Below are 26,575 nucleotides of genomic sequence, written 5' to 3'. Positions count from 1 at the left end.
AGCTTTCGAGATTTTGAGAGGAAGAAACAAGAGGTCGCTCTTCCACTGCCCGTTTCTTCAAGGGGAAGAATGGCAGGTAATTTGAGAGCTCGAAATCTCAGCGAAGTGTCGACCCAATGAGTTCGAGATTGCGAATGGGTCCACTATGGTATCCTGCGCGACAGTGAGCCCAAAGATTAGAGGGGAGAAAAAGAAGACCCAGCTTGCCTTCTTGCTACTGCAGATGATGCGACAGCATCGCACATGTAATTGCTTGTAGCAGATACAGTTGGCCAGTCTAAGATGATGGTGGAAAATGTGAAGAGCACATCTCCACTCGCTTATTGTGTCATGGCATGTCTCATTCCACCAAGGAACTGGGGGGGGGCAATGGGGGAAAGGGGAGGTACAAGGTATTTACCGTTCCGCAGCTGTAAGAATAACTTCCGTAACATGAGTGACCTGATCGTCAGTGCTAGGAAACTGATGGTCATCAAATGTTGCTAGAGAGGAGAAAAGTGTTGAATCGGCTTGGGAAAACTTTCAGCATCTTGGGCACATAGATAGCAGTTGCAGCTGTAATCTAAAGACACAAGGAAAATGGTCACTCAAGTGTTTATCAGCAAAAGTAAACCATTCAAAGCACCGAGCTAGCTGAACAATACTGAGGGAAAGGTCCAAATGAGATAAGCTTGATGTGGAGGCGGACAAAATGTAGATTCCCCAGTGTTGAGGCAAACAAGATCTGCTTGGTGGAAGAGGTTAATTAATAGGGATCCTTGTGGACTAGGACGTGGAGATCTCCAAAGCGGGTGGTGGGCACTAAAGCCCCAAACAGCTAATTGGGGGGGGGGGGGGGGGGGGCTGACCAAGGAGATGAAGATATCGGCAGTTGCCATTGGTGTGGACGATGGAATGTATACGGAACAAAGAGAGAAGGTTTATTCAGAAAGGGAAAGATGTACAGCAACAGCTTGGAAGCAACTGTTTAAGGAAATTGTGTGATAATGGACAGCATCATGGAGAAAAATCTTAAGTCCCCCATGTGCCGGAGTGCCATCAACAGAAAGGAGATCAAACCAGACCGATTGGAAATGAGGGAAGAAAAAGCAATCATGGGGATGTAGCTTTGTTTCCTGAAGACAGAAGACGACCGAGGGGTAGGATCTTTAGAGGATCAACAATTTATCATGACTGGAGCGAATTCCACAGATATTCCAATGGATAATTGACATAGGGAAGACAGAAAAGGGAAAAATCTCACCACCGTCGACATTAACTCAACGACCGCTGAGAGCCGGCAGCTGATGGTGTGGAACAGCATTCAGCCAAAGGCAGAATATCCTGATCCATAAGTTACTTGGAGGCAGCTCCTACCGCCAGGGATCAGTTGGTTGATCGGCCACCAGTGTTGCATCTCGGCGACACGGAAGATGGCTGAGGGTGGCTCAGTGGATGGTGCTGTAGATGAAACACACTGTGAAGGAGTAGAGGAACTTTGTTTCTTTTGAGCCTTCTTGGAAGCAGGATGTTGAGAGGGAGAAATCTATGGTTGGGAGGTTGGGGTACGTAAAAAAAACTTCATGAGTAGGCTCTTTTTGGGAATCCGGGCGTCCAATTTTGGGACCCATGATTTAGTAGGAAACGATGAAGTGTGAGCCTTAGAGTGAGCAGGTGATAGCGGGGAGGTTGAACGGATGATCTTTGGGCTGGCCGTTCTGACGACTGTGGTGCTAAAGATGAGATCCCAAGTCTGTGTGGCTATCTCCTTAATAGGCACAGGATGTGCAAGGACAGTGCTATATTTATTCGCTGGGAGCACAGTGGGCTTTCTACTGGCAAATAACTTATGAGCAGCAAATGTAGACACCTTTTCCTACACTCGGATTTACTGAGAATTTGTTCATCTTTGAAAATAGGGTAATCTCTAGAGGAAGCAGCATGGCCGCCCATACAGTTGGTGCAACGAGGGGATGGAGGTGGACAATCACCCTCATGGGCATCCCTGCCATGTGAATGCATTTGGCCAGATTGGAGCACGACTGGCTGGTATGATGAAACAGCTGACACTGATGGCAACGCATAGGATAGGGGATGTAAGAGAACTGAAATGATGTCATATCCCACTTTAATGTTCGATGGAAGTTTAATTCTGTCAAACGTCAAGAAGAGTGTACAGGTCTGTATCAAGTCCTTGTCAACCCTTTTCATGATTCAACGTATGGCCGTTACACCCTGGTCAGACAGGTAATTTTGAATGTCCTCACTGGATAATCCGTTGAGTGAGCGTGTATAAACCACCCTGCGTGACGAATTTAAAGTACAGGGCACTTCCACCTCGACAAGGAAGGTTTGTAGCAGTGTAGTTCGCAGCAATTTTTGTGCCTGGAGGGCACCGACTGTTTCTAACAACAAGGTGCCATTTCATGACTGGGAGAAAGACTTGACATGACTTGCAATTGCGTCGACACCTTTCTGAATAAAGAAAGGTTTGACTGTAGAGATGTCTTGACCCTCATCAGACCGAGAAACAACCAGGAACTTTGGCACTGGTGGAAGAATTGTCTGTGGCTGAGACTCAGCTAGCTTTCTCTTGTGGGCAGAAGTTACAGAATAAGAGGAAACCATTGCAAAAGTATCCCCCATGATTACAGGTGTCTCCAATGGCACACTCCTTCCTCGTCCGGCCCCCCTCTGAGGGCACTCCCCCCTTAGGTGATTGTCCACACCTCAGGTCACATCCACCGAGAAACAGACGGAAGGACCAATTGGCACGTTCGGAAGGTACCAGCTCAGGTAATCACCCCCCCCCCCCCCCCCTGGGCCAGGCCTTTACCAGGGGGGTACGTACATGTCCTACTTGTCTACCTAGGTGGAGAATTACAAGTTACCCCATCACCAGCTGTGCGTGGGAACATGCGGGTTGGCCTTCAGACACACACAGAGGGGAAAGAAAAAGAAAGGGAGGAACAAAGGAAAGAAAAGAGGTCTCAAACACTGCAGGGGAGAACAGAGTAAAGAGAAGAGGCAAGGAAAAGAGAAGGACAAAAGAGGACAGAGATTTTCCAGCATAGAGAGCAAAGAAGAGAAACTACGTCTTACAGTCACAAGCATCAGTCTCCGGACATAGGCACAAGACATACTCCCACAGAGAGGGAGAAGGGGCAGGGGAGGGGAGAGGGGTTAAGGATTGAGGACGAGGAGGGATGTGGAGAAGAAAGGTATGCAGCTCGGAAAGGAAAGAGAGTTGCACTAGCTCGGGGTCCTGTGCTTGCCACGCACATATCCGCAAGAGTTGGGGACCCCCCTCGGGGGTCTTGCCAGAGTGCCAACAAAAGAGACTAACTGTAACAGTTGAAGGTAAAAAGTTGTGAAAGTTAACAGGTACACGACTTGCAGTATTAAAGAAACTTTTGCTATTTATAAGAGCAACTATACAACTTCACACATTGGAAGAGCAAAATTTTATGCATTATGACTTAAGTGGGTAGTTCCACATCAGCAAGTGACATATGACAACTCGGTCGGGCATGTGAAGTCATTAGTAGCCTGTGACAAAGCAATAGACTTGTTTGTTTCATGAATGTGGTGACTGCCCTGGTAAGGGAGAACTGCCTTTAGGCACTTGGCCTGGGAGATGTAGCAGATAACTCTGTAGAAATTACATATGCGACATGGGAGGAAAATAAACTAATTAAGAAAATTGTTGCCTTTGACAGTTTCATTGATGAACATGGTATATGTCAGTGAAGGCAGTAACACACTAGCATCTGAAGAAATTGCAACACCACCACATTGAAGTAATGAAAGGGTGTGTACAGGCTGAAGAACCGTGTTTAGTGCGTCACTGTTATTTTGCTGAGAACTGGTCTGTAATTCTCCCACAAGAAGTACAAGTGTATCATTGGAGTAATGACCAAGTTTCAATTTTTACAGGAGTGACATTTTCAAAACAAGACCACAAGTGTTGCAGTTGCAAGTGATGACACAAAACATGACTCAGCACATGCTTTGCTAGCAATGCGCAAAATTCTTCAACTGCAAACAGGGGCAGAGATTGGTTGGTTGTTTTAAAGGAGGGGGAGGAGGAGATAGAAGGGACCAAACTGCGAGGTCATCGGTCCCTTGTTCCCAGTAAAAGAATTACACAAAGGAAAAAAAGACGTACAGCACAATAACAAGAGAATGGAAGAACCATAAGAATGATAGGAGGACAGCCAACACTACTATGGACAAAACAGGAAAAGAAAATCACAGAGAGCAGCAAAAACACAGGTAGAAGGGATAAAAATAAGAGCAGATGACCGTGGCTGGCCAACCACGAGAATAAAAAGGAAAGGCCAGCCACTCTGCAACATTAAAACATCCAACCTAAAAGCATTAGATTGGAGAACACAAAGCAACCAAGGACATGTGTGAAAACTTATGTAGAATGATAAAATCCACCGTCACATATAAAACATAAAACTAACTAAGCCGATGAACTGTTGTCAGCTAATATTAATGACAACGAGTCTGATAACTGAAGAGTCTGTCGCAGGGCAGCCAAAGAAGGAAAGCTCACCAACATATGGACCACTGTCAGGCAGGCACTGCACTGACACTAAGGTGGGCCATCAAAGCACAAGAGGTAGCTGTGTGTCACCCAAGCGTGGCCAATGCAGAGCCAACAGAGAATCACAGAGACCCCGTGAGAGCCCTGCATGGAGGTCTTCTACACATTCGTAAACTCCATAATGGCACACAGTTTGTTGTGCGTACTGAGGTTATGCCATTCTGTCTCCAAAAGCTGCAGAACCTTGTGGCGTAGTACTGAACCCAGGTCAGTTGCAGAGAAGCCGATCACCATAAGGGGTTTCCGCATAGCCTGTTTGGCCAGACTGCCGGCAAGTTCGTTGCCTGGGATTCCCACGTGACCTGGGGTCCAGACAAACACCACTGAACGACTCAACCGTTCCAAGGTATAGATGGACTCCTGGATGGTCGCTACCAAAGGATGACGAGGCGAGCACTGGTCGATAGCTTGTAGGCTGCTCAAGGAGTCAGTACACAGAAACGACTCTCCAGGGCCTGAACAGATGTGCTCAAGGACACGAAATATAGCCACCAGCCCAGCAGTGAAAAAACTGCAGCCATCGGGCAAGGAATGCTTTTCAGTATTTCCTCCATGGACATACGCAAAGCCGACGTGTTCATCAGCCATTGAGCCATTGCTGTAAACCACTTCAGAGCCCCAGAACACATCAAGAATTGAGAGGAAGTGACAGCGGAAAGTGGCAGGAGTAACTGAGTCCTTAGGGTCATGCGAAAGGTCCAGACGAATCTGCAGCCTAGGTGTACACGATGGAGGTGTATGCGGATCTACCTGGATGGGAGGTGGTAATGGGAAGGACTCCAGTTCAGACAGAAGGGATCGCACTTTAACCGCAACCGTTAGCCCTGACCTGGGCCACCGAAGTGGGAGATGAACTGCCGTGGGTGGAAAAAGCTGACTGTAATTCGGATGCTCAGGAGAACTATGAATGTCTGCAACATAACTGGCGAGCAGTTGTGCACGTCGGATCTGCAATGGAGGGACTCCGGCCTCCACCAGGACAGTAGTCACCGGACTCATTCTAAAAGCTCAAATCGCTAGGCGAATGCCACAGTGGTGCACTGAGTCGAGTACACGCAACGCTGAGGGTGCCGCCGAACCACAAACCACACTCCCATGGTCAAGGTGGGATTGAACAAGGGCTTTGTAGTGCTGCAGCAGAGTAGAGCGATCTGCACCCCAGTTGGTGTTGCTCAGGCAGCAGAGGGCATTGAGGTGCTGCCAGCACTTCCGCTTAAGCTGACAAAGGTGAGGAAGTCAAGTAAATCGGGAATCGAAAACCAGTCCTAAGAATCGATGTCTCCACTACAGTGAGGGGATCATCATGAAGGTAAAGTTCTGGTTCCGGATGAACGGTACGACGCCAACAGAATTGCATAACATGACTTAGTGGACGAAAACTGGAGGCTGTGGGCGAGAGCCCATGACCGCCTTGTGGATGGCTCCCAGGTGGCGCCACTCAGCAGCACCAGTGCTGGTGGAGCAGTAAAAACACCAAAGTCGTCTGCATACAGAGAGGGTGAGACAAGCGGCCCTACAGCTGTCACTAGACTTAACGGCCACTAAAAATACTGACACACTCAATACAGAGCCCTGCAGGAACCCATTCTCCAGGATATAGGGGGTGGGGGGAGTGGAAATTTGAGAGGCACCAACTTGGACACAGAAAGTGCGGAGTGACAGGAAATTCTGGATAAAAATCGAGAGCAGGCCTCAGAGACCCCATCAGCATAATGTGGCAAGGATATGATGTCGCCAGGTAGTGTCATACGCTTTGCATGGATCAAAACTGATGGCAACTGTGTGTTTGTGTCTGGAAAAGGCTGTTTGGAAGGCAGACTCTAGGGACACAAGATTATCAGTGGTACAGTGCCCATGGCAGAAGCGGCCCTGACATGGAGCCAGTAGGCCACGTGACTCCAGGACCCGACCCAACCCAACCGCCGACACACTATACTTTTCAGCAGCTTACAAACACAGTTGGTGAGGCTGATGGGCCGATAGCTATCCACATCAAGTGGGTTTTTGCCGGGTTTGAGCACTGTAATGATGGTGCTCTCCCGCCATTGTGATGGAAAGACTCCATTGCACCATGTCCAGTTGAAGATGACGAGGAGACGGCACTTGTAGTCAGATGAGAGATGTTTAATCATCTGACTGTGGATCAGATACGGCACAGGAGACGTGTCGAGGCAACGTGCAAGGGCAGTGAGGAGCTCCCACACTGTAAATGGGGTGTAATAGGATTCACTGTGGCATGTAGTAAACGAGACGACTTCTCCTTCCAGCCCTATTTGAGAGTGCGAAAGGCTGGGGAGGAGGGTGGGGGGTGTAATTCTCCGATGCAGAGGCTCGAGCATAGTGCTCAGCAATCATCACTGCGTCAGTAGATATCATGTCTTTTACGTTAACACCTGTTGGCGTCTGGTACCCGAAAACACGTTTGATCCTTGCTGAGACTTGGGAAGGCGACGTACAGCACCCAATGGTCGAGACGTATCTCGACCAACACTCCTGTTTCCGTTGTTTGTCAAGTTGGCAAACGTGGGCACTGAACCATTTAAAGGCTGTGAGGTGCTCCAGGGAAGGGTACCACTTATGCTGCTGTAGAGCTCGCTGACGCTCCTTCATTGCTTCAGGAACTTCCGGCGACCACCAAGGGACTGCCTCTTGCTGGGGGTGACCTAAAAAGCGAGAGATCCCGTTTTCTGTCGCAGAAAGGATTGTTGTCACCTGCTCAACCATCACATTAATGTCCCCGTGTGGGGGAGATTCAACAGTGACAGCAGAGGTGAAAGTTTCACAGTCCGCCTTGTTTAAAGCCCATATGGACAGGCATCCGTGGACTTGACGCTGGGGCAGTGACAGGAAGATGGGGAAGTGGTCACTACCACACAGGTTGTCATGTGCTCTCCAGTGGATAGGTGGGAGAAAGTCTGGGCTGCAAATTGATAAATCAATGGTCAAGTAACTACCATGAACCACACTAGAATGTGTGGCAGCCCTAGTATTTAAGAGGCAGAGATCGAACTGAGACAGTAGTTTCGACATGTCTGCCTCTGCCAGTAAGCATGGTGCCACCCCATGAGGGGTTACGGGCATTAAAATTTCTTATTAGGGAGTTGATCAATCAGTGCAGCTAGTACATTAAGGACACTGCACCATCTGGAGGAAGATATACATTGCAGACAGTGATTTCATGAGTCGTCCTTATTCTGACAGCCACAGCTTCAAGAGGGGTTTGAAGGGGCACAGTTTCACTACAGACTGAGTTTAGTACATAAATGCAAACTCCACCCGACACCTGGTTGTAGTCGCTACAGTTCCTTTAATATACCTTATAGCCGCTGAGGGCAAGGGTCTGCATTGCCGGGAACCAGGTTTCCTGGAGGGCAATGCAGAAAGCAGGTGTAAAGCTTAACAGTTGCCGTAGTTCAGCCAGACAGTGGAAAAAAACGCAGCAATTCCACTGGAGGATGATGTCATTGTCAGACTGGGAAGGTATGGAACATTCAACGAGGCAGTTTACTCCTGAAGGTCACCTGCTGCCACCAACTTACTGCCTGAGCAGTCTATATCCAATGTGTCTGAGGGTCCGGCAAGATCCAGGTCCTCAGATGGTGCCAGAACCGCCAACTCATCCGCAGATTCAGAGCTTCTAAGTAGCAGTGGTGTGGGTGCCACCACAATTCCATTGGTCTTGGGGATCTTTTTGGATTTCTGTCACTACTCCTTGGGTTTCCCTGGCTGGGAGAACTTCACTGATTCAGTCTCCAGGATTGAGGGAGGATGCGCGTGAAGCCCTACGACCAGCTGCTTCTGGGCTTCTCAGTCACTGGCGGGTGTCATCTTTTCCACTAGCAGAAACCTGGGAAGGGAGCAACCCAAGGGACCCCTTCCTAGCGAGAGGAGTCAAAGAAGACTTAAGGAGCAACAGGGAGGGAAGTGCCCCCCACCATCAAGGGGGCTAGTGAAGTCTTCTGGCTCTGAGAGGTGACTGGGGTTGGTGGAGCTGATAGGGCTATAACTGTTGGAGTGGCACTGTAAGATGATGTCATACGTACAAGATGTAGGCCAGTTGGTCCAGGGTCATGTATGCCATGATTTTCCTTTCTTTTTGGAGAATCCTGCAATCAGGCGAGCAGGGCGAATGGTGCTCTCCACAGCTGACACAGAAGGGAGACGAGGCACATGGAGTATTGGGATGTGATGGGCATCTGCAATCTCTACATGCAACACTAGAAGTACAGCGGGAAGACATATGGCCGAAAATCCAACACTTAAAGCACCGCATTGGGGGAGGGATATAGAGCTTTACATCACAGCGGTAAACCATCTACTTGACCTTCTCGGGTCATGTATCATCCTCGAAGGCCAAGATAAAGGCACCGGTGGAAACCTGATTATCCCTCGGGGCTCCTGTGGGCACGCCGAATGAAGTGTACACCTCGCCGCTCTAAATTGACGCGCAGCTCATCGTCAGACTGCAAAAGAAGGTCCCTGGACCATATCTAAGCTCTTGTTACAGAAACATCTCCCAGCTTGTCATAAGCAAGTAACTCCCGTGACTGGGTAGAGGATGCTGTTTTGATCAAGACTGATCCAGATCTCAATTTAGACAAGCCCTCCACCTCCCCAAACTTGCCCTCTAAATGCTAAATAAAAAACTGAGGCTTCATCGTCATGAAAGATTCCCAATCAGCTCTCGTACAAGGTACCAGGGCGAATAAGAGTTGCTGCGATCCTTAACCTGACGTTCCTCCCATGGTGTGGCCAGGGAGGGGAACGAGTTGGGGTCATACTTCTGTGCACTGAATTGAGCCTGTGAACACTTAGACACTGCTGGTGTTTGACCACCAGCAAGAGATGATGTACTACACTTCATCACGTGTCATCCGCCCTGATGCCACCCACTCCGACCAGGGGCCCTTCCCACAGACGCCACCCAGCCGCAGCAAAGGCCACTCAGCACAATTGCCATTGTCGGGAGTCCCGATGCCCCAGGGTAACGGGCATCTACTTCTCGGTATATGTGGAGAGTTAACAGTGCAGGCATCAACAGAGCGATCCCTGTGTGCTCAGGGGGATACAACCAACAGGGTACACGGTGGCCCCACCACAACGGACTGGCTACTGTGATGGATATCAGGTGCAACCAAGCAAACAAATGCATGATCATTGTCAGTGTAGAAAACGATACTGCAGTTGATAGAAAAATACGCACCCAGGAGGGTGACCTCGCCCAAGAGTTGGAGAATGAGGGGAAGTGCAAATCCACGTCAACGAAGGATGCAATAGGTCTCAGCACATGGACATGATGCACCATGTAAAGTGCCCTTCCCAATTGGCTCGCTCTTCAGGAAAATTTTGAAAAATGGAGGTCAAACCCTACAGGGGACCATCACATAAAGGCCAATATGTGTGAGACTTCTTTTAGTCGCCTCTTGCAACAGACAGGAATACCTCAGGCCTATTCTAGCCCCCAGACCCACAGGGGGTAGGGGCAGAGGGGATCATCGTCATTTCTGATGGTGCTCCTAGTCCTATTAAAAACTGTTACCAGCTGTTTGAACTGAGTAAGTCACTTGTGCCAACTGACTGGGTATACAGTGTTACTGGTCATGGGAAGGGGCCTTGTGATGGTGTAGGAGGCCTGCTGAAGCAGCATGCTACAAAATAATCTTTCCAGACCAAACAGAGCTGTGATTCAGAATGCTGAGGATTGTACAAGTGAAATCTTACACATTCACAGCCTTCATTCTTTTGTCCAAAAAGGAAATTGAGGTATTCTGTGAGCAGAAAAAAGAAGACTGGTCCAAATAAACTACTCCTGTGAAAGGAATTCAGAAGACATTTTCAGACTCAAAGTGATGGGCGAACTCATATTGCATGCACTTTAAGGAGCAAGAAAGAAGAAATTTCGTTCATTTGCCAAACACCTCAGAAACAGCAGGATAATATTCAGATTCACAACCTGACATGGGGGGACGTATGTAGAGAGAGAGAGAGAGAGAGAGAGAGAGAGAGTGTGTGTGTGTGTGTTGGATTGCAGTGATTATAGACATCAGTTACGAGTTAAGCGAAATTGTAATGAACTTTATACTACCACATGGACCAGCTGCTGAATATAGGATTCCAGCTGAAGAACAGGAACAACGTCATCAGTGCACACTTCCTGTTCACGATATTTTGATAATTTTAAGTGCTCCAGTTCCTGTTTGTTCAACAGGAAGGCATCACTACATATCAAAGGAAGATAATGAAGCAGTGGAACACATTTTTAGTTCATTGACTGGCTAGTATCAGTACAAAACAGAGTGCACAGAAGTTGTATAAATTGAAACCTTTAAGTCTTTGGACCTTTCACATACATTTGGAACTGTTTAAAATGCTTGAAAATGTGAGTGTCTTACTCATATTTCAAAAGTAAAATTATGTTAAATAAGGCTAGGTTTTGATTTATAGGAGCCCGTTGTGTGATAATGTGGTAATAAAACAGATTTTATTTATGGCAAAAATTTCAATTGTTTATAAAGCCCATTCAAACTAAAAGTGGAAGCTCTCCTTTTCAGGGAATGTAGAACTATATGGTAGTAATCAACAGAATATGGATTGGCATTTTTGGAAAAAATTCCATGAATTGTAAAACAACATCTGAATGCTACAGTAAAAGAACTTCGACAGGTAAGTCCAAATGGAGTATTTCTTTGTAATCATAAAGCAATTATCATTAAAATAAAAAAAGTATCTACAACTGTTGCAGAGATACAGCGTTTTAAAATTTTTTCCAAAATTCACAACTTCAAAATGGTTTGCACAGTGTCATCTTTGGACGGCTGTATCTCGTAGTAGACATTTTTTTGGAGAAAACAAAAAATTACGTATTCATCACTCAGCCCTTCATTTTAACATATGCTAAATTCACTAACATCAACGACTATGAAGGTAAGATTTTTTCCTAGCCTGCCTGAATTGGTATGGATTATGCCCCACATTGGTGACGTTAGGACTTAGGTGTTAGTTACACGAGAAAGTCTAGGTTGTGTGTTACCATGGATTTTGTTTTAAATTTATAGCTCAAGTGAAATTTCTGATAGTAGCATTTCAGTTTTTTTTTTTTTATTATTATTGTGGTTTTGTTGATTTCTGATGATTTTGCTGGACTGATTTCTGTGCTAGTATTCATTTTGGTAAGTCTTCATTATTAGGATTCTCATAAATTTAGTTAGTCCCCACCCACAATCCCTTAGTCCCCATAATGCTACCATTAGTTTCATGTTATTTACATAATTAAATATTTTTCATGTTATTTGTCTCTCTCTGTGTGTGTGTAGTGAGTGACATTGTATTTTCCATATTATGTAAGCTGGAAACATGGGTGTCCCTCAACTCTGTGACATGGGTCAAAGCCGATGCACGGTACTACAATCTTGCCGTACCCCCCCCCCCCCTTCATCCACACTACGGTATTCTGGCAATGTATTCATTATCCCCACAAACCCACACTAAGCTTATTAAATGCAGCAATTTGCCATTTGTAAAACAATGGGGAAGATTGAGCAAAGTTCAGCCACATTTTCATTTTAATTATTTTTATTTTTGCTATGTACTTAGACACAAATGAAACTGGGTCATTCCATGTCAATTCAACCAATTTGAGAAAATGTTCCAGCCGATAGTCTCAGATTTTGCTGAAATTTAGCACACCAATGCTACCAAGTGTGGAACACTCACGTACAAAATTTTAAGTTCCCCTGCCAATTAATCCCAGAATTGTGGCTTGTGAAAGAAGGTGGCGTGACCCGGAAATTGCAACTCGCATCTGGCAATCTATCTTCAGACCCAACTTCAGGTCTTAATAACTTTGGAACTATTCCACACAGTCCAGTGAAATTTTTACAGTAACATCCATTTAGAGAACACACTCCATGAATCAAAACACCAGCATATTTCTGAGGGAAAATAAAGAATTCCAAAATGTGATTAAAAAATGTAATATGTTAAAAGGTACATATCCAAGCCAAATTTCAAACACTGCATAAGTAGACCATAATATAATATGTGGCAAAATTTCTACTTGTTATTGCAAGACATTTGTGTACAATAAAAGTTGACAGACGTATTTGGTTATGTTTCTTTTAACATGATTTGGCAAGTAATAGTGATGATGCTGACAGCTTGTTTCAGGTAAAGCTGCAGCAATTGTTGGGAACCATTAGGCAACAAAGTTAAACAATGGTAGTTTTCAGGGACAGAATGAGTCATTGTTAGGCAGGAACAACAAGCAACAATTACAGGTTACTCATGTTTTTAAGATTCTAGTTCAGACTGGTCAGAACTGTTGTGGAAAGTCAGTATGGAGGCAGAAGAGTGTACTAGTGGTGCTTTTGTTCAAAAAAGTTGTAGTATTGGTAGAGCACAAGCATATGAATGTCATAAAAACAACATATGGAACAAAATGTGGAATTCGCTGTGTACTGTATGATCTGGATGAATCGGACCAAGATTTGTTGCTATGGAGATCCGGGATACAGATCCAGGATACACCCTGTGGGCACAAGAAGTACAGTTCCAGGAAACTTTAGTGTTTGTTATCATATGAAAGTGTTTCTGGATATGTATTCTTTCTTACAAAGAAGTTGTTTTGATCCATTTTGAATTAATAGGAAGACAGTGAAGTGTAGCCTCAGAGAAATTGATATAAAATCAGTATTGAAAGTGAATCAGTGCATGTGACTTAACATGAAACAAAGTTATGTTCCAGGTGTGTTACACTGCTAAAAAATGAAGAATATTCTGATAATTTACATGACAGTGACGAAGAGTATCAGCCACCTACAACCACAGCAGATGAGCAATTAAATTCTTCAGTGACTGCTCTTGGTTTGTCTCCCATGAAGAGAGACAAAGTTGGGAAAAGATACAGGCCCAGCTATGGTAGAAGAAAACTACAAGAAGCTCAAATGGAATTGAAACACAAAATAGCTGACTCACTAATGGTGGAAGAGGAAGAACTATCTACTCCAAAGGAACAGAAATCATGCCAGAAATGCTTTGACTTTGACAAAATTGTGCACGATTTGAAAGAAAAATGTGCCATATCCACATGCCAGAAAAAAGTAGCTATTCTTACCCTTGCACCTTCCAGCTGGTCTATTGACTACACTACAAAGGAATTCAATGTTTCTACATATATGGTAAAGCAAGCTGGGAAAATAAAAACAACCCAAGGAGTGCTTCCACAACTTCAGCTGGCTCAGGGTAAGCAATTGAGTTCAGAAATAAAGGTGCCAGTGTCGGAGTTTTATGAAAATAATGACTACAGGCGAATAACTCCTGGAAAAATGAGTATGTAATGGTGAAAATGGGAAATGTATGTGTACAGATGCAAAAAAGATTGTTGCTATGCAACATATCAGAACTATATGTAGAATTCAAGGAAAAGTATCCCAATACCAAAGTAGGTTTATCATCTTTTTTTCAATCTTCGGCCAAAATGGGTTGTGCCTGTAAGTGCAAGGGGCACACACATGAGAGACCCATCAAAATGCTAAGCTGATGTTTGCTGCTATAAAGGATTCTGGTCTGGATTACAAAGGTGCAATGAAGCTGCTAGTGTGTGACACCAGTTCCTACCAGTGCACGATACACAGGAGTGAAGAGTGTCCTGGCAAGGCAAATCTTGCAGAACACATGAATAACAGACTGTATGGTGAACTTGTTTCTTATAAACAATGGACACACATGGATTGCACAAGTCTTGAAACAAAGCAAAGTACAGTGGAAGATTTTGTTGAAATGTGTTGTCAAAAAATGGACAAACTGACCACACACAGCTTCACCGCAACAGCACAATCGGCTTATTTCCAGTTTTGTAAGGATAATTTAAAACAAGATGAAATTATAGTAATACTAGACTTTTCTGAAAAATATGCATTTATAGTTCAAGATACCATCCAAGGATATCATTGGGACAACAGTCACGCAACTCTCCATCCATTTGCAATTTACTATAGAGGTGAATCAGGTGATGTGTCTGTCATGAACCTGTGCGTTTTTAGTGACTGTTTAATTCATGATGACATTGCAGTTCATGCCCACATTTGGACTGTCATGGCATATGTGAGAAACAAGCTGCCTCACATACATTTTGCGAAATACTTCAGTGATGGGGCAGTTAGTCAGTAAAAAAACTGTATAAATCTCAAAAATTTATGCATGCATTACCATGCTTTTCAGATTAACGCAGAATGGAATTTTTTTGCAACAAGTCATGGTAAAAATGTATGTGATAGTATTGGTGCTACCATTAAGCGCAGGGCATCACGAGCTAGTCTGCAGCACCCTACAGAAGGTCACATTCTGACACTTCAATTATTTACCTGGGCACAGAAAAATATCTCTGGCATAGAATCATTCTGTTTCGAAAGATGAGGTGAAATCGGTAGAAGAGTTGCTAAAAAGCACACTAGAACACGTTAAAACTGTTGCAGGCACAAGGAGCCATCATAGCTTCTCTCCAGCGGAGTCTGACAATGTGCAGATGAGCAGACTGACTGGTTATAACTATAGGTTCATGCACAACGTGTGTCTTTACAGTGTGTCTGACTCAGGCTTCAGAAGCAAAAGCAGCAACATATAACCAGGTTGCTATGTTATTGCTGTTTATGATGACAAATAGTACTTAGGATGTGTTGCAGAGTGCTGTGAAGCAGAAGGTGATGTATTTGTGAACTTCATGGCACCAGCAGGACCACCAAGATCATTTCATTGGCCACATTTGGCAGACAGGTGTTGGATTCCTTTTGAACATATTCTTATGACAGTTCCAGTTCCTACCACAGTATCAGGAAGACAATACAACTTGCCACTCAATATACAGAGTACAGTAGCTAAACAGTTGAAGTGCAGTAAACGTTAATGATAGATTGTGTTAATCTGTCTATATGTTGTTGCTTAGTGATTAAACAGTTGTGGGAAAGGATAAGTAGAGGCAGAACAGTTTACGATATGTTTTTACAAAATTGTGTTGTGGAACAATGGCCACATCATCAAATACATCTGTCATCTTCCATTGTACACAAATGTCTTGCAATAACATGCTGAAATTTTGAGATATATATCATTATGGTCTACTTATGCAGAGTGTGAAATTTGGCTTGGATACCACTAGTCCCTTTTGTGCTGCCACACATCAAAAATCCATGTTTTTCAGGTAATTTTTCAAATTTTTGTATTTTCGTGTGCATGTAACTCAGTTTTTGTGACTGATTGGGCATGATGAGTTCTGTGTGTGTTTAGGCCACATTAAGCTTACCACAAAAAAATTTATACCCTTTTTCCCTTTTTGAGTGAATTATAGTTGGCATAGAGGGCACCTACAATATGTACCTTGTAACATATTACAATTTTTAATCACATTTTAGAATTTTTTATTTTCCCTCAGAAATATGTTGTTGGTGTTTTGATTCATGGAGTGTGTTCTGTAAATGGATGTTACTGTAAAAATTTCACTGGACTGTGTGGAATAGTTCCAAAGTTATTAAGACCTGAAGTTGGGTCTGAAGATAGATTGCCAGCTGCGAGTTGCAGTTTCGGGGTCACGCCACCTTCTTTCACAAGTCATAATTCTGGAACTAACTGGCAGGGGTACCTGATACTTTGTACATTAGTGTTCCACACATGGTAGAATTAGTTTACTGAATTTCAGTCAAATCTGAGCCTATGAGCTGGAGCCCCTGGTTGAACTGACATGGAATGACCCAACTGTCATGATAAGCCTTACACATTCCCCCATAAGATATTCATTTAAAAACAAATTCTAAAATATGCAGCAATGAAGAAATTGTTTGCAAAGTTGTTTTACATGATGGCTGAAGGATACCTATGGTGGGGATGCTTGATCCATGTTATTGGGATACTTGAGGTGGAAAATAACAGACTTAAATCATGATTTCATTCTCAAAACATGTTTAAGGATTTCAAATCTCATGTTAAAAACAAACAAACTTTACAAAATACTAAGTTCTTCAAAACCAGCTATGATAGTAAAAGTACTCACACAGTAATTTTTTTAGCATTGATGATGGGAGGCTGAAGACTAATTGATCACCAACAAAAGTGGTGTCTTCAGGTAGAGGCAATTTAAACTTACAAGGAGAACACAGCACGTACCATAGCCAGATTGTCCAGAAATGTTACTCAGTGGAAGAGAAGCCCAAATAAGCTAACACGTCTGAAGGAAAATGTTGGCCAAAGTTTTCGAGAGTAATTTACATGTGTTTTTCTTTTGCAAGTAAACAGTCCAACCAAAGCAGTGGCTCAGTGGCTAAGGTTGCAGCATCACACTTTTGTGTCCCATGTCTGAAGTTTGATTATTACTTTTATTTCTGTTTTTTATTTACTTACTATCTACCTATGCCCATAGAATATTACTTTACAAATGTATATTGAAATGTTGTCCTTATTTGGCTACTAGTTTTGTATCTGGTGTATGAATTAAAAAACAAATGATACAAGACTGGAAAAAATAATATGAAATTGTTATGCATGAAATCCCTGTGGTTTGTTTTGTTTTAGGGCACAAAAACAACAACTGGGGTCATACGCGCCCAAGTCCAAACTACAAAACACAAAGACAGAGGAGTTAAAAACGACTATACGTCAATCCCAACTGATGTAAGAGAAGATAGCTAAAAAACAGGGGCATGGAGAAAGGGCTACAAAAGACACCATACAGAAACAGAGGCCCAAAGGAAAAAAATAGCCTTCACCATATTGCTTTGATGGACAAAATGTAAAATGCAGTCGACAGCCCGCGCTTCATTTGCTAAACTGATCGGTAACTCAGACGGCAAACCCAAGCGGGAATGTAAACGGTTTTTTTTAAAAAAAAAAAAAAAAAAAAAAAAAAAAAAAAAAAAAAAAAAAAAAATGCGCATTCCGTCAGGAAGTGGCAGACAGTTAAAACTTGGGCGCCATGTGTACAACGTGAATTCCTGTGGTGTATCTTTATTCATTATCAATTGCAGGCATTAGTTTTCATAGAAGTGATCTGTCAGATATAGTTTGCTGCAAAATTATTGCCAACAGGTGAAATCTTCAGCAATGTTTATTTCCCAACTTAGATTCAAATGAAGAAATGTCACTGTAGTGAAACCTGCCTTTGCACAATGCTCACTGTCACCTTACGGGCTTCAAATCCATCCATGACTTGTGGACCTGCCAGCAGCGTACGACACCGTCAACCAGCAGTTACCATTAAACAAGATCTACAACCTAACCATGGATTTCAGCCTCTCCAAGCTTGTCACCAATCTTCTGCAGAACCAAAGATTCTTCGTTGACCTAGAAGGACTGTAACATAGCCGATTGAGGCTGCAGAAAAATGGCCTTCCCCAGGCAAGTGTGTTCGCTCCACTTCTCTTCAATATATACTCTAACAACCAAACAATAGTCACCAACTGCAGGAGTTTTTTGTATGCTGATCTCGCTCTGGCAACTCAACTCTCAAACTTCTATAGAATACAAATCACCCATAAGAGTGCTCTTTAAGATATGTCAAAATACTACAGAATAAACCAGCTTAAACCAAACCCATCAAAGACACACACATGTGCTTTCCATTTGAATTATAGGGAAACAACCTGCAAGTTAAAGATAGAATGGTCAGGGGTTAAACTGGAACACTGTGACACTCAAAAGTACCTTGGAACAACACTTGACAGACCTCTAACATTCAAAAAACACTGCATGAATTTCAAATCAAAGGTCTACTCCAGGGACAACCTACTGAGAAAACTGGCCAGATTACAGTGGGGCAGTCAAGCTGGAACCATCCGAAATTCTGCTATGGCATTATGCTACTCCACTGCAGAGTATGCCTGTCTTGTTTGCTGTAAGTCAACAAATGCCAAACAGGTGGAAATTGCCCTAAACAACACATGCAGAATTATAACAGGCTGCTTGAAGTCAACTCTAGTTGGTTGGCTCTACAACTGCAGGAATTGCACCACCTTCTGTTCGAAGAGAAATAGCAGCAAACGGGGAAACAACAAAACTGGAGCACCAATGCATGCATGAGTAACAATCGCACCCACAATGACTAAGGCCAAGGAAAAGTTTCCTCAGAACACTGGAGAAACTAATAACCACTTGCAGCGCCGAGACATACAGCACTCCTGGTTGGAGAAGATTTTCAGAATTTTTACCCCCTGGTCATGATGAGAATTGGAAAATCTCTATGTCCTTGAACAGGCTGAGGTAGGTACAGGCAAATCATGGGCTAACCTGGTAAAATGGAGATACACTGAAGAAAAGAAAACCCAGTGTGACTGTGGGGAAGAACAGACTGTTCAACATATGCTTCAGTGTCAACTGTGTCTAGCCACCTGTACAGAAGACAACTGTCACCAGCCAACAGAAAATGCACTGAAGAGGCTAAATTTTGGCCAAATATTATGCCAACTATGTTTATCTGTCAACAATCGTATAAATATTGTTTTATGTATGTTTCTAATAATAATAGTAATAATAATAATAATAATAATAATAATAATACTCATTGCGTTCAGAATTTCTCCGTTTCCAAGTGTTTCTATGATCGATTTCATCCGAGGAAATACACCAAATTTTCCTGAAGAGTAAATGTAAGAATGGATGCAAGAATGAGAATTTACAATGATTGTAAACCCTGAAAGTCTCTCTCTCTCTCTCTCTCTCTCTCTCACACACACACACACACACACACACACACACACACACACACACACACTGAATAAAAACAATAATAGGTTTTGAACATGGGACACTAGAGTGAGGGCGACAATGCTAGCCACCACGGCAACAGCTGGACTGACATTACCACACACTAGAAAGCAACTAAATCATGTCACTAACTTCAACAGTCATTTACTCCATGGATAACCTGGCACACATGTATGTTTGTTCTCACTCCTCTTCCATTGAATCAAGTTTCTATTTTGTTTTTTGTTTTTGGAAAATTAACTTTCAGTCCTTCCTTTTCTATATTAATAACTTTCCCAACAAATTGCATAGCACATTTTCCCTCTCTTATTATACCAACAAGCAATCACTTATGCTTGGGTTCCTGTCCACAACTACATCTTCAGTGTCCCTCTTATTACTCTTGGCCCTGAGGGAGCTTGTGCTTTTTGTTGAATAACTGTCAGATTCTGTTAGATGATTCCGATTAAGCCTATTCTGAATTTCCATGGTAGACGCATTGCTTTGACTGTTTTTGTGCTGGTCAAAGTTTTCCCATTACCCGTTTTTATCTTTTTCTGCTCTACCCAGAAGCGATTTCTCAATTTATAGCTTTTCAGGAGCAGAAATTAAAACTGCCAATTTAGCTTTTTCGTACTGCCTTTCATAAAATTAGGCATGGCTTTGTAGAAAAGTCTCACAGTTCTGGTGAAACAATGGGTCCCACTTGCTGAGGGCTCAACGCGAAAGTAGACGAAAGCCCACCCACACGTCTTTCAATGTGCTTGGCATCATTTGCATTATTTGAATGAAGCCCAAGCACTTTCCAGAAGGACATGGGACTGTCGGTTACGGAAACTCATAATTAGTGAAAATTCACATTCCGGGCAAAAACACCACTAACTTTAAGGCCTTTGCAAACATTTACATTTGTGGAAGCTAGTGGACAAGCTTTACCTACTAACAAATTACACTATTTAATGATGTGTAATTGTCTAAAGGCTTTTGCACACACTTTTTTTGTAACAATTTTGTAACACTTGTTCACACAAAGCTTCTTTTCAACAAAATGCACCTATAAATGTATTTTTAGCATAGGGGAAGTTAAGCTATAGCTCAACTAGCCCATCTCACGAGTCAGAAGCATCCGTATCTTCAACATTTTTGTTCAACTAGCTATTTCTATGTTGTGTAATCAACTATTCTAACTGTTATAGAACAAAAATAATGTTCAAACTACAAAGGTTTCAGTCACTAGGTTTCTTTTGGTCAAACATAAAAATCAGCCAAACAAAAATTGGAAACCATTTAGCTATTTACTGCAAGGGTGTCGAAAACTGTAAACAGACAACACAACTATCTTGCTCTAAGACAGTAGATGCCTTTTCCCTTGTAAAATACTGACAAACTTAACAGTTTGGTTGGGTTGTTTGGGGAAGGAGACCAGACAGTGAGGTCATCGGTCTCATCAGATTAGGGAAGGAAGTCGGCTGTGCCCTTTCAAAGGAACCACCCCGGCATTTGCCTGGAGCGATTTAGGGAAATCACCGAAAACCTAAATCAGGACAGCCGGACGCGGTATTGAAACGTCATCCTCCCGAATGCGAGTCCAGTGTCTAACCACTGCGCCACCTCGCTCGGTCAAACTTAACAGTGATACCACCTATGTAAAAATAAATTAACCTGATGAGACAACATCAGTGGCTGAAGTATTCCACATGCTCAAGTATCCACACACTTCCTGCTCATGGCCACCACTGTCACACCTTTTGCAACCAGTTTATACATGAAATAATCATGTAACATTCAACAAAATGCTCTTAGCATTTCTCAACTATGTAATAGAATTCCTAGTGACATTTACATCCATGTCTACACTCAGTAACTCATGGTGACGTGTGTGGCAGAAAATACATTTTATTGTTCCACATTTTTTTGTTTCTTACAGTTCCAGCCCTGTATGTAGCACAAGAAGAGCAACTGCTTTGATGCCCCCTCAGAAGCTGTTATCTGTCTAATTTTATCTGCACAATTTCGAAGGGATAAACACCTATGAGACTGAAGAATATTCTTAGCTCTTGCCCTGAAAGCGGGTTCTTGCTGTTCTCTAAATAGGTCATCATGAGATGCAGGGCATTTTTCTTGGAATGTCTGGACAGTGAAGACTCCAATTAAATAAGCCTGTCGCCACCCTTATTTTCTGTATAGTTGATATCTCCTCTTAGTATGCCCTTATCTGGGTCCCATTAAATTCAGAAGTTTTCAACTGTAGGATCCAATATCACTTGCAAACTCACGACCCAACTGAGGTAAGCTTTCACAGCTATTATTTGGATTCACCAACCCTCAACCGTACTGTCACATTCCAACCCAACCTAGAACTCTGGTTACACTACAGATTACTCTGTCATCACAACTTAATTCTAAAACTAAGAGAGATGCAAAAGAAACAGTGTCAGTATTCTGGTCTCCTCCTAATTGCACATTATGACATCACATGTAACATTGGGAGAACATTATGGAACAAAACTGGCACATCCAGTATCAATACATGCAGTTGCTCCCAACTGTGGACTGTACAAGTTTTTTTTGTATGAAACCTCCACCTGTACACAGACTGCTATTTACCAGTTACCAATGTATCACTTTAGCTGATCTTACTTTGTAAACACAAAACATTTGCACTATTGTTCTGTTACTTTCGGTTTGTCTCATCCGTAAGTGAATGGCTACTCATTTTTGTTTTTATGTCTGACATTGTGGAGAAAGTGGATATGAAATGACATCACTTCAGCACTGGACTGGACAAATACCTGAAGTAATTGCAAATCTATCTTCATATTCCTGTAGATCTGATATGGATAAACAAGTTCTCACAAACAATTTTGATTATGTATTTAGTCTCACAAAATTTTTGTAATATGTCTTTTTTAATAGCTCTATGCTAAGCAGTAATGGTAAAAACTTTATCAATAAATACTGTAAGATACTTAAAACTTAGCATTTGACGTTTTTCCTCCATGTGCTAATGAAGCCAGGAATACCATAACACAATCATTTGTACAGCACATACATATGCCATTGATACATACACTGTCATATCACAAACTATACCCAACTGCAATAAATAATCGGATTACATTCAACAATCAGAAACTTTCAAGGGTAGGGGGAGATTACATTCACAATTATGGCAATGTTAACAATAAACTCGGTTGAATTGTAAAGTTTGTGTTTATTTTTGAAAAGCAGTCCCAGATAGTTTCACTTCTTTCTCAACACTTTCACCACAGGCAGAGTCTATGTTCAAACTGTTGGTGGCCAAGCAAGTTCTTGGGTTAGAGTAAAGGAACTGTTCAGCACATTCAACAGAACACGGTTCAATGAAAATAAACATGTTTATGACAGCATTACTTTGTATTAAAAAAAAAATCATTTTGAACTGTATCCAAATCACGGAAGAAGAAACAAATTAACAACAACCAGCAAACCACATTTGTATCATAAATTTTGCGATACATTCCTTCAGAGAAACTAGCATTGGCATAGGCAGAAAAAATTTGAACAGACTGGTAAGTGTAGAAGACAAAGTTAATTTTGCGCAAATATATTCTTGATATAGGTAACATTTCAGTCTCACAAGAAACTCTTACGTTCAGACTGTTGTGTTTCTTTTGTAATTTGAAGACTTTTCAGAAGAGTGAAGCGGTGAGAATGAAACATAACAGTAACTGGCATGAAGTCGACATATAGAAAGCATTAAAATGATACAGGCTTTTATTGTGGAGGTTCAGATACCTGTAGCTGAAATGAATACAGAGTGAACTACTGAAATTAATGACTGTCTGACCTTATTAAACCTACACGTCGAATAACATTGGAAGAACACAATTCTACGTGCAAGTGGTTTAAAAAGAAATAGCGCAATACAAATTCAAAATAGGAAAGCATTTTATACGGCACCATCACTAAGGGAGGCATGTGGCACTAGACAGAGTATGACAACCAACAATGGTTACTGACTGCATATACACGGCGAACTACACTATTTCCAGCACCCAGCGTACTTATGAATGGTGCACTGCCATGCCAGTACATTAGAGTAACTGCATGATAATACCAGCACAAAATGTTAATTTTAACTAATAACTGGCAATGAATACTGAGTGAAGGACGGGGTCTGTTAAGCACTCACACGGCCTTCCCCTTGGACACTTCGATAAACCATTGAAAGAAAGAAATCAGCTTGCTGAGACTATGAAACAACAGCACGCCAACAAGTACATTGTTCACTAAACGCAATTCACTCTCTGGAAAACTGCGACTAATTTCCAACTTTATTCCAATTCTCTATCGGTCGTTTTGAAACAATTAGGAAGTTTTAACTGTAATATGAAAATTAAGCCGCTATCGCCCACTTTCCAGAACATTCTAAGCGTTTCGCAAAACGATTTCTACGGCGCTAGATCATAAAATAACAAATTTTAGGAGTAACGCACCTACATACAAAGCCGGCAGCGATCTATTTAGTTAGGCTACTGACTTCAAAAATTTACTCGGCGATCAACCAAGAAACGTCGACGTCTACACCACCCTTTTGTTGATATGAATTTTTTTTGTTAGCGGCGCAAGGCATGCAGTAATAGTTTTAGACTTTTTATTCCATTACCTGCTCCATTCTTGAATTAACAGACATTCTGGATAAAACTCAAACTGAGACGCACTCTTACTTCGACTATATAGTACACACAATCTCAAACTTTCCTGCCTAATCACAAAGAACTTACATTCAAACTTTGTAGTCACAGATCACTGTTTGTTGTCATGCCTAGCAAAGCTCTCTCTCTCACGGCGGGTCGGACACAGTCTGTCAACGGGCCCATACACTAAGGTTTCTCGGGAAGAAAGTTTTGACAGTTCCGTCGGCTTCTAACGTTGGAAGTTAACCTATTTTTGCTGCGCTAACTCATATCTTATTAGTGGATTTTATCCTTCTTCGTTTTCTTAAGGCCAAAACACATTATATCTTTGTTAGCGTGATTATCTTCCGCAGCAGTTGATAAAATCAGTTATTACTGGTTTTTCCGTCTTAAGCTTACTACAATTTAATTAAAGAGAATTTTACACCAATCGCATTTCGTTTTTATTTACAAAGCATCTTCCGCAGTTATTCTACAAATTGGATACGTATGTTTGTACACTATTGGTTGTTCCAGATTAAACTCAGAGTTTTGTTTCTAAAGTTGAAGTGCAAATTACATACGGAGTTTTCATCTTGTTTACATATTCTCCAAACCACGGATTGTTCCCTCCTTGTTAGCATATTAATGAACCATGTGTGATAAGTTATACAGGGTGAGTCACTAACTATTGCCACCAAGAGTAACTCCGAAATTATTACAGGAGCTGAAAAGTTTGTGGGACAGAAGTTGCATGGGACATCGGGGGTCATGATATGACGTCAGTTTTTTGTTGCTAGGTGGGCTCGCTTCAGAGATATAAAGGTCAACTTTTTTTTTTTTTTTTTTTTTTTAATGGGATGCTATAGTTTGGTGCTTATTTTCTGATAGCGGCTATCGAGACGAGTCCAATGACGTGTAACAGCAAGGTTAATGAAGCTCACAAAGGTGGCATGAACAACCATTTACAGAAGGTGTTCGAAGTGATGACCATTGGTATCAACGCAGTGCTGTAATCTTCTTGTCATGGATTGAGTGGTATTCCTTATCACATCGACACTTATCGAAGCACATGCTCTGACAATTCTGTCTCTTATATCTTCAGGTGTAGTTGGAACATCTTCATAAACAATCTCTCTTACGAATCCCCACAAGAAAAAATCTAGAGGCGTTAGGTGTGGCGAACGAGCCGCCCACGAAAAATCTCCTCCGCGTCCAGTCCAACGATTTGGGAACTGTCTCTGCAACTCATTTCTAGCCATCATCGAAAAATGTGCCTGACAACCATCTTGTTGATCAACATTCTGTTCCTTGTCCCTAAAGGTATTTCTTCCAATAACAGACCTAATGTTTCTTGCATGAATGTGGTGTATTTCGTACCATAAAGATTTGCTTCGATGAAATAGGAGCCTATAATTCTGTCCTCCAGAATCCCACACCATATATTCACCGACCACGATTTTTGGTGTGCAACTTGCCGCAGCCAACATGGATTTTCAGTTGCCCAATAATGCATGTTATGCAAATTAACATTTTCATGGTTCGTGAATGTAGCCCCGTCAGCAAATAAAATCAAATTAATAAATGTGTCATCCCTCTGAATCTGAAGTTAAGCCCATTGCAGAATTCAATGCGATGCATATAATCCGTAACAGTTAATTCTTGATGGAGACTGATATGGTAAGGATGATATTTATGGCGATGCTGAACACGAACAACGCTACTCTGGCTCATGCCAGATTCCCTTGCAATTTGACATGGTTAACACAAAGATCTTGAACCACAGTGGCTAGAGTACCAATTTCCGTTTCCTTGTTAGTAATTTTCCTTTGCCGGATATGTTTCCAATGTGTTAATGATCCAGTTGTCCTCAATTTATCATACACATATTCAAATGTATGACGTGTAGGGCGAGTAAGTTGAGGATATCTTTCAACGTGCAGGTCTCTAGCTCTCACTGAATTTCGTTGCCATTCTCTGTAAACGAGAAGCATATCGACTTGTTCTTTGAAAGAATACATCATCCACATTCGCTTGATTCGACGATACTAGCCTTACCATTCCTATTAGTGTTGTATTGCGAAACCGTCGACTGGTGTTCACATGTCAATGTCACTTGGAGAATATTTACTATTTGCACGATATATGGGAGAGAATTGTCAGAGCATGTGTTTTGATAAGTGTCGAAGTGATAAGGAATCCCACTCAATCCATGATTGCAGCACTGCATTGATACCAATGGCTATCACTTCGAACACCTTCTGTAAATGGAAATTTATGCCACCTTTTAGACTTTCATTGACCAAAGACCTTATTGTTACACATCATTGCATTCGTCTTGCTATCAGAAAATAAGTACCAACTATAGCATCCCATTAAAAAAACAAAGTTGACCTTCATATTTCCGAAGTGACCCCACCTAGCAACAAAAAACCAAAGTCCTATTATGGCCCCTGTTGTCCCATGCAAATTTTGTCCCACTAACTTTTCAGCTACTATCATACTTTTGCAGTTATTCTAGGTGCAATAGTTAATAACTCACCTTGTATTTAACAAAGTAGTGCAATACAGGTGCAACATCCTATATTAGATTAGATAT

At 42.2% G+C, this 26,575-nt stretch overlaps 1 protein-coding gene and 1 long non-coding RNA gene across 2 annotated transcripts in view; one reads left to right on the top strand and one right to left on the bottom strand.

Moving 5' to 3' along the window:
* LOC126469925 (calcyclin-binding protein) overlaps positions 1 to 24,124 on the bottom strand; it is a 56,754-nt gene extending 32,630 nt beyond the window's left edge. The window contains exon 1 of the mRNA XM_050097323.1: positions 23,967 to 24,124. Within this exon, the coding sequence (XP_049953280.1) occupies positions 23,967 to 23,993 (27 nt within the window). The 5' untranslated portion in view covers positions 23,994 to 24,124. The remainder of the gene's footprint in view (positions 1 to 23,966) is intronic.
* LOC126469926 (uncharacterized) lies at positions 10,863 to 17,374 on the top strand. The gene is made up of 3 exons (XR_007586094.1): positions 10,863 to 10,973; positions 11,146 to 11,257; positions 17,153 to 17,374. It is a non-coding gene; the product is annotated as an uncharacterized LOC126469926 (long non-coding RNA).
* Positions 24,125 to 26,575: the final 2,451 nt, after the last annotated feature.

This window comes from Schistocerca serialis, chromosome 3, assembly GCF_023864345.2.
Source record: "Schistocerca serialis cubense isolate TAMUIC-IGC-003099 chromosome 3, iqSchSeri2.2, whole genome shotgun sequence".
NCBI classification, from domain to species: Eukaryota; Metazoa; Arthropoda; class Insecta; order Orthoptera; family Acrididae; genus Schistocerca; species Schistocerca serialis.
The sequence above is the reverse complement of the archived record's forward strand: the minus strand, read 5'-3'. Positions and strand labels throughout refer to the sequence as shown.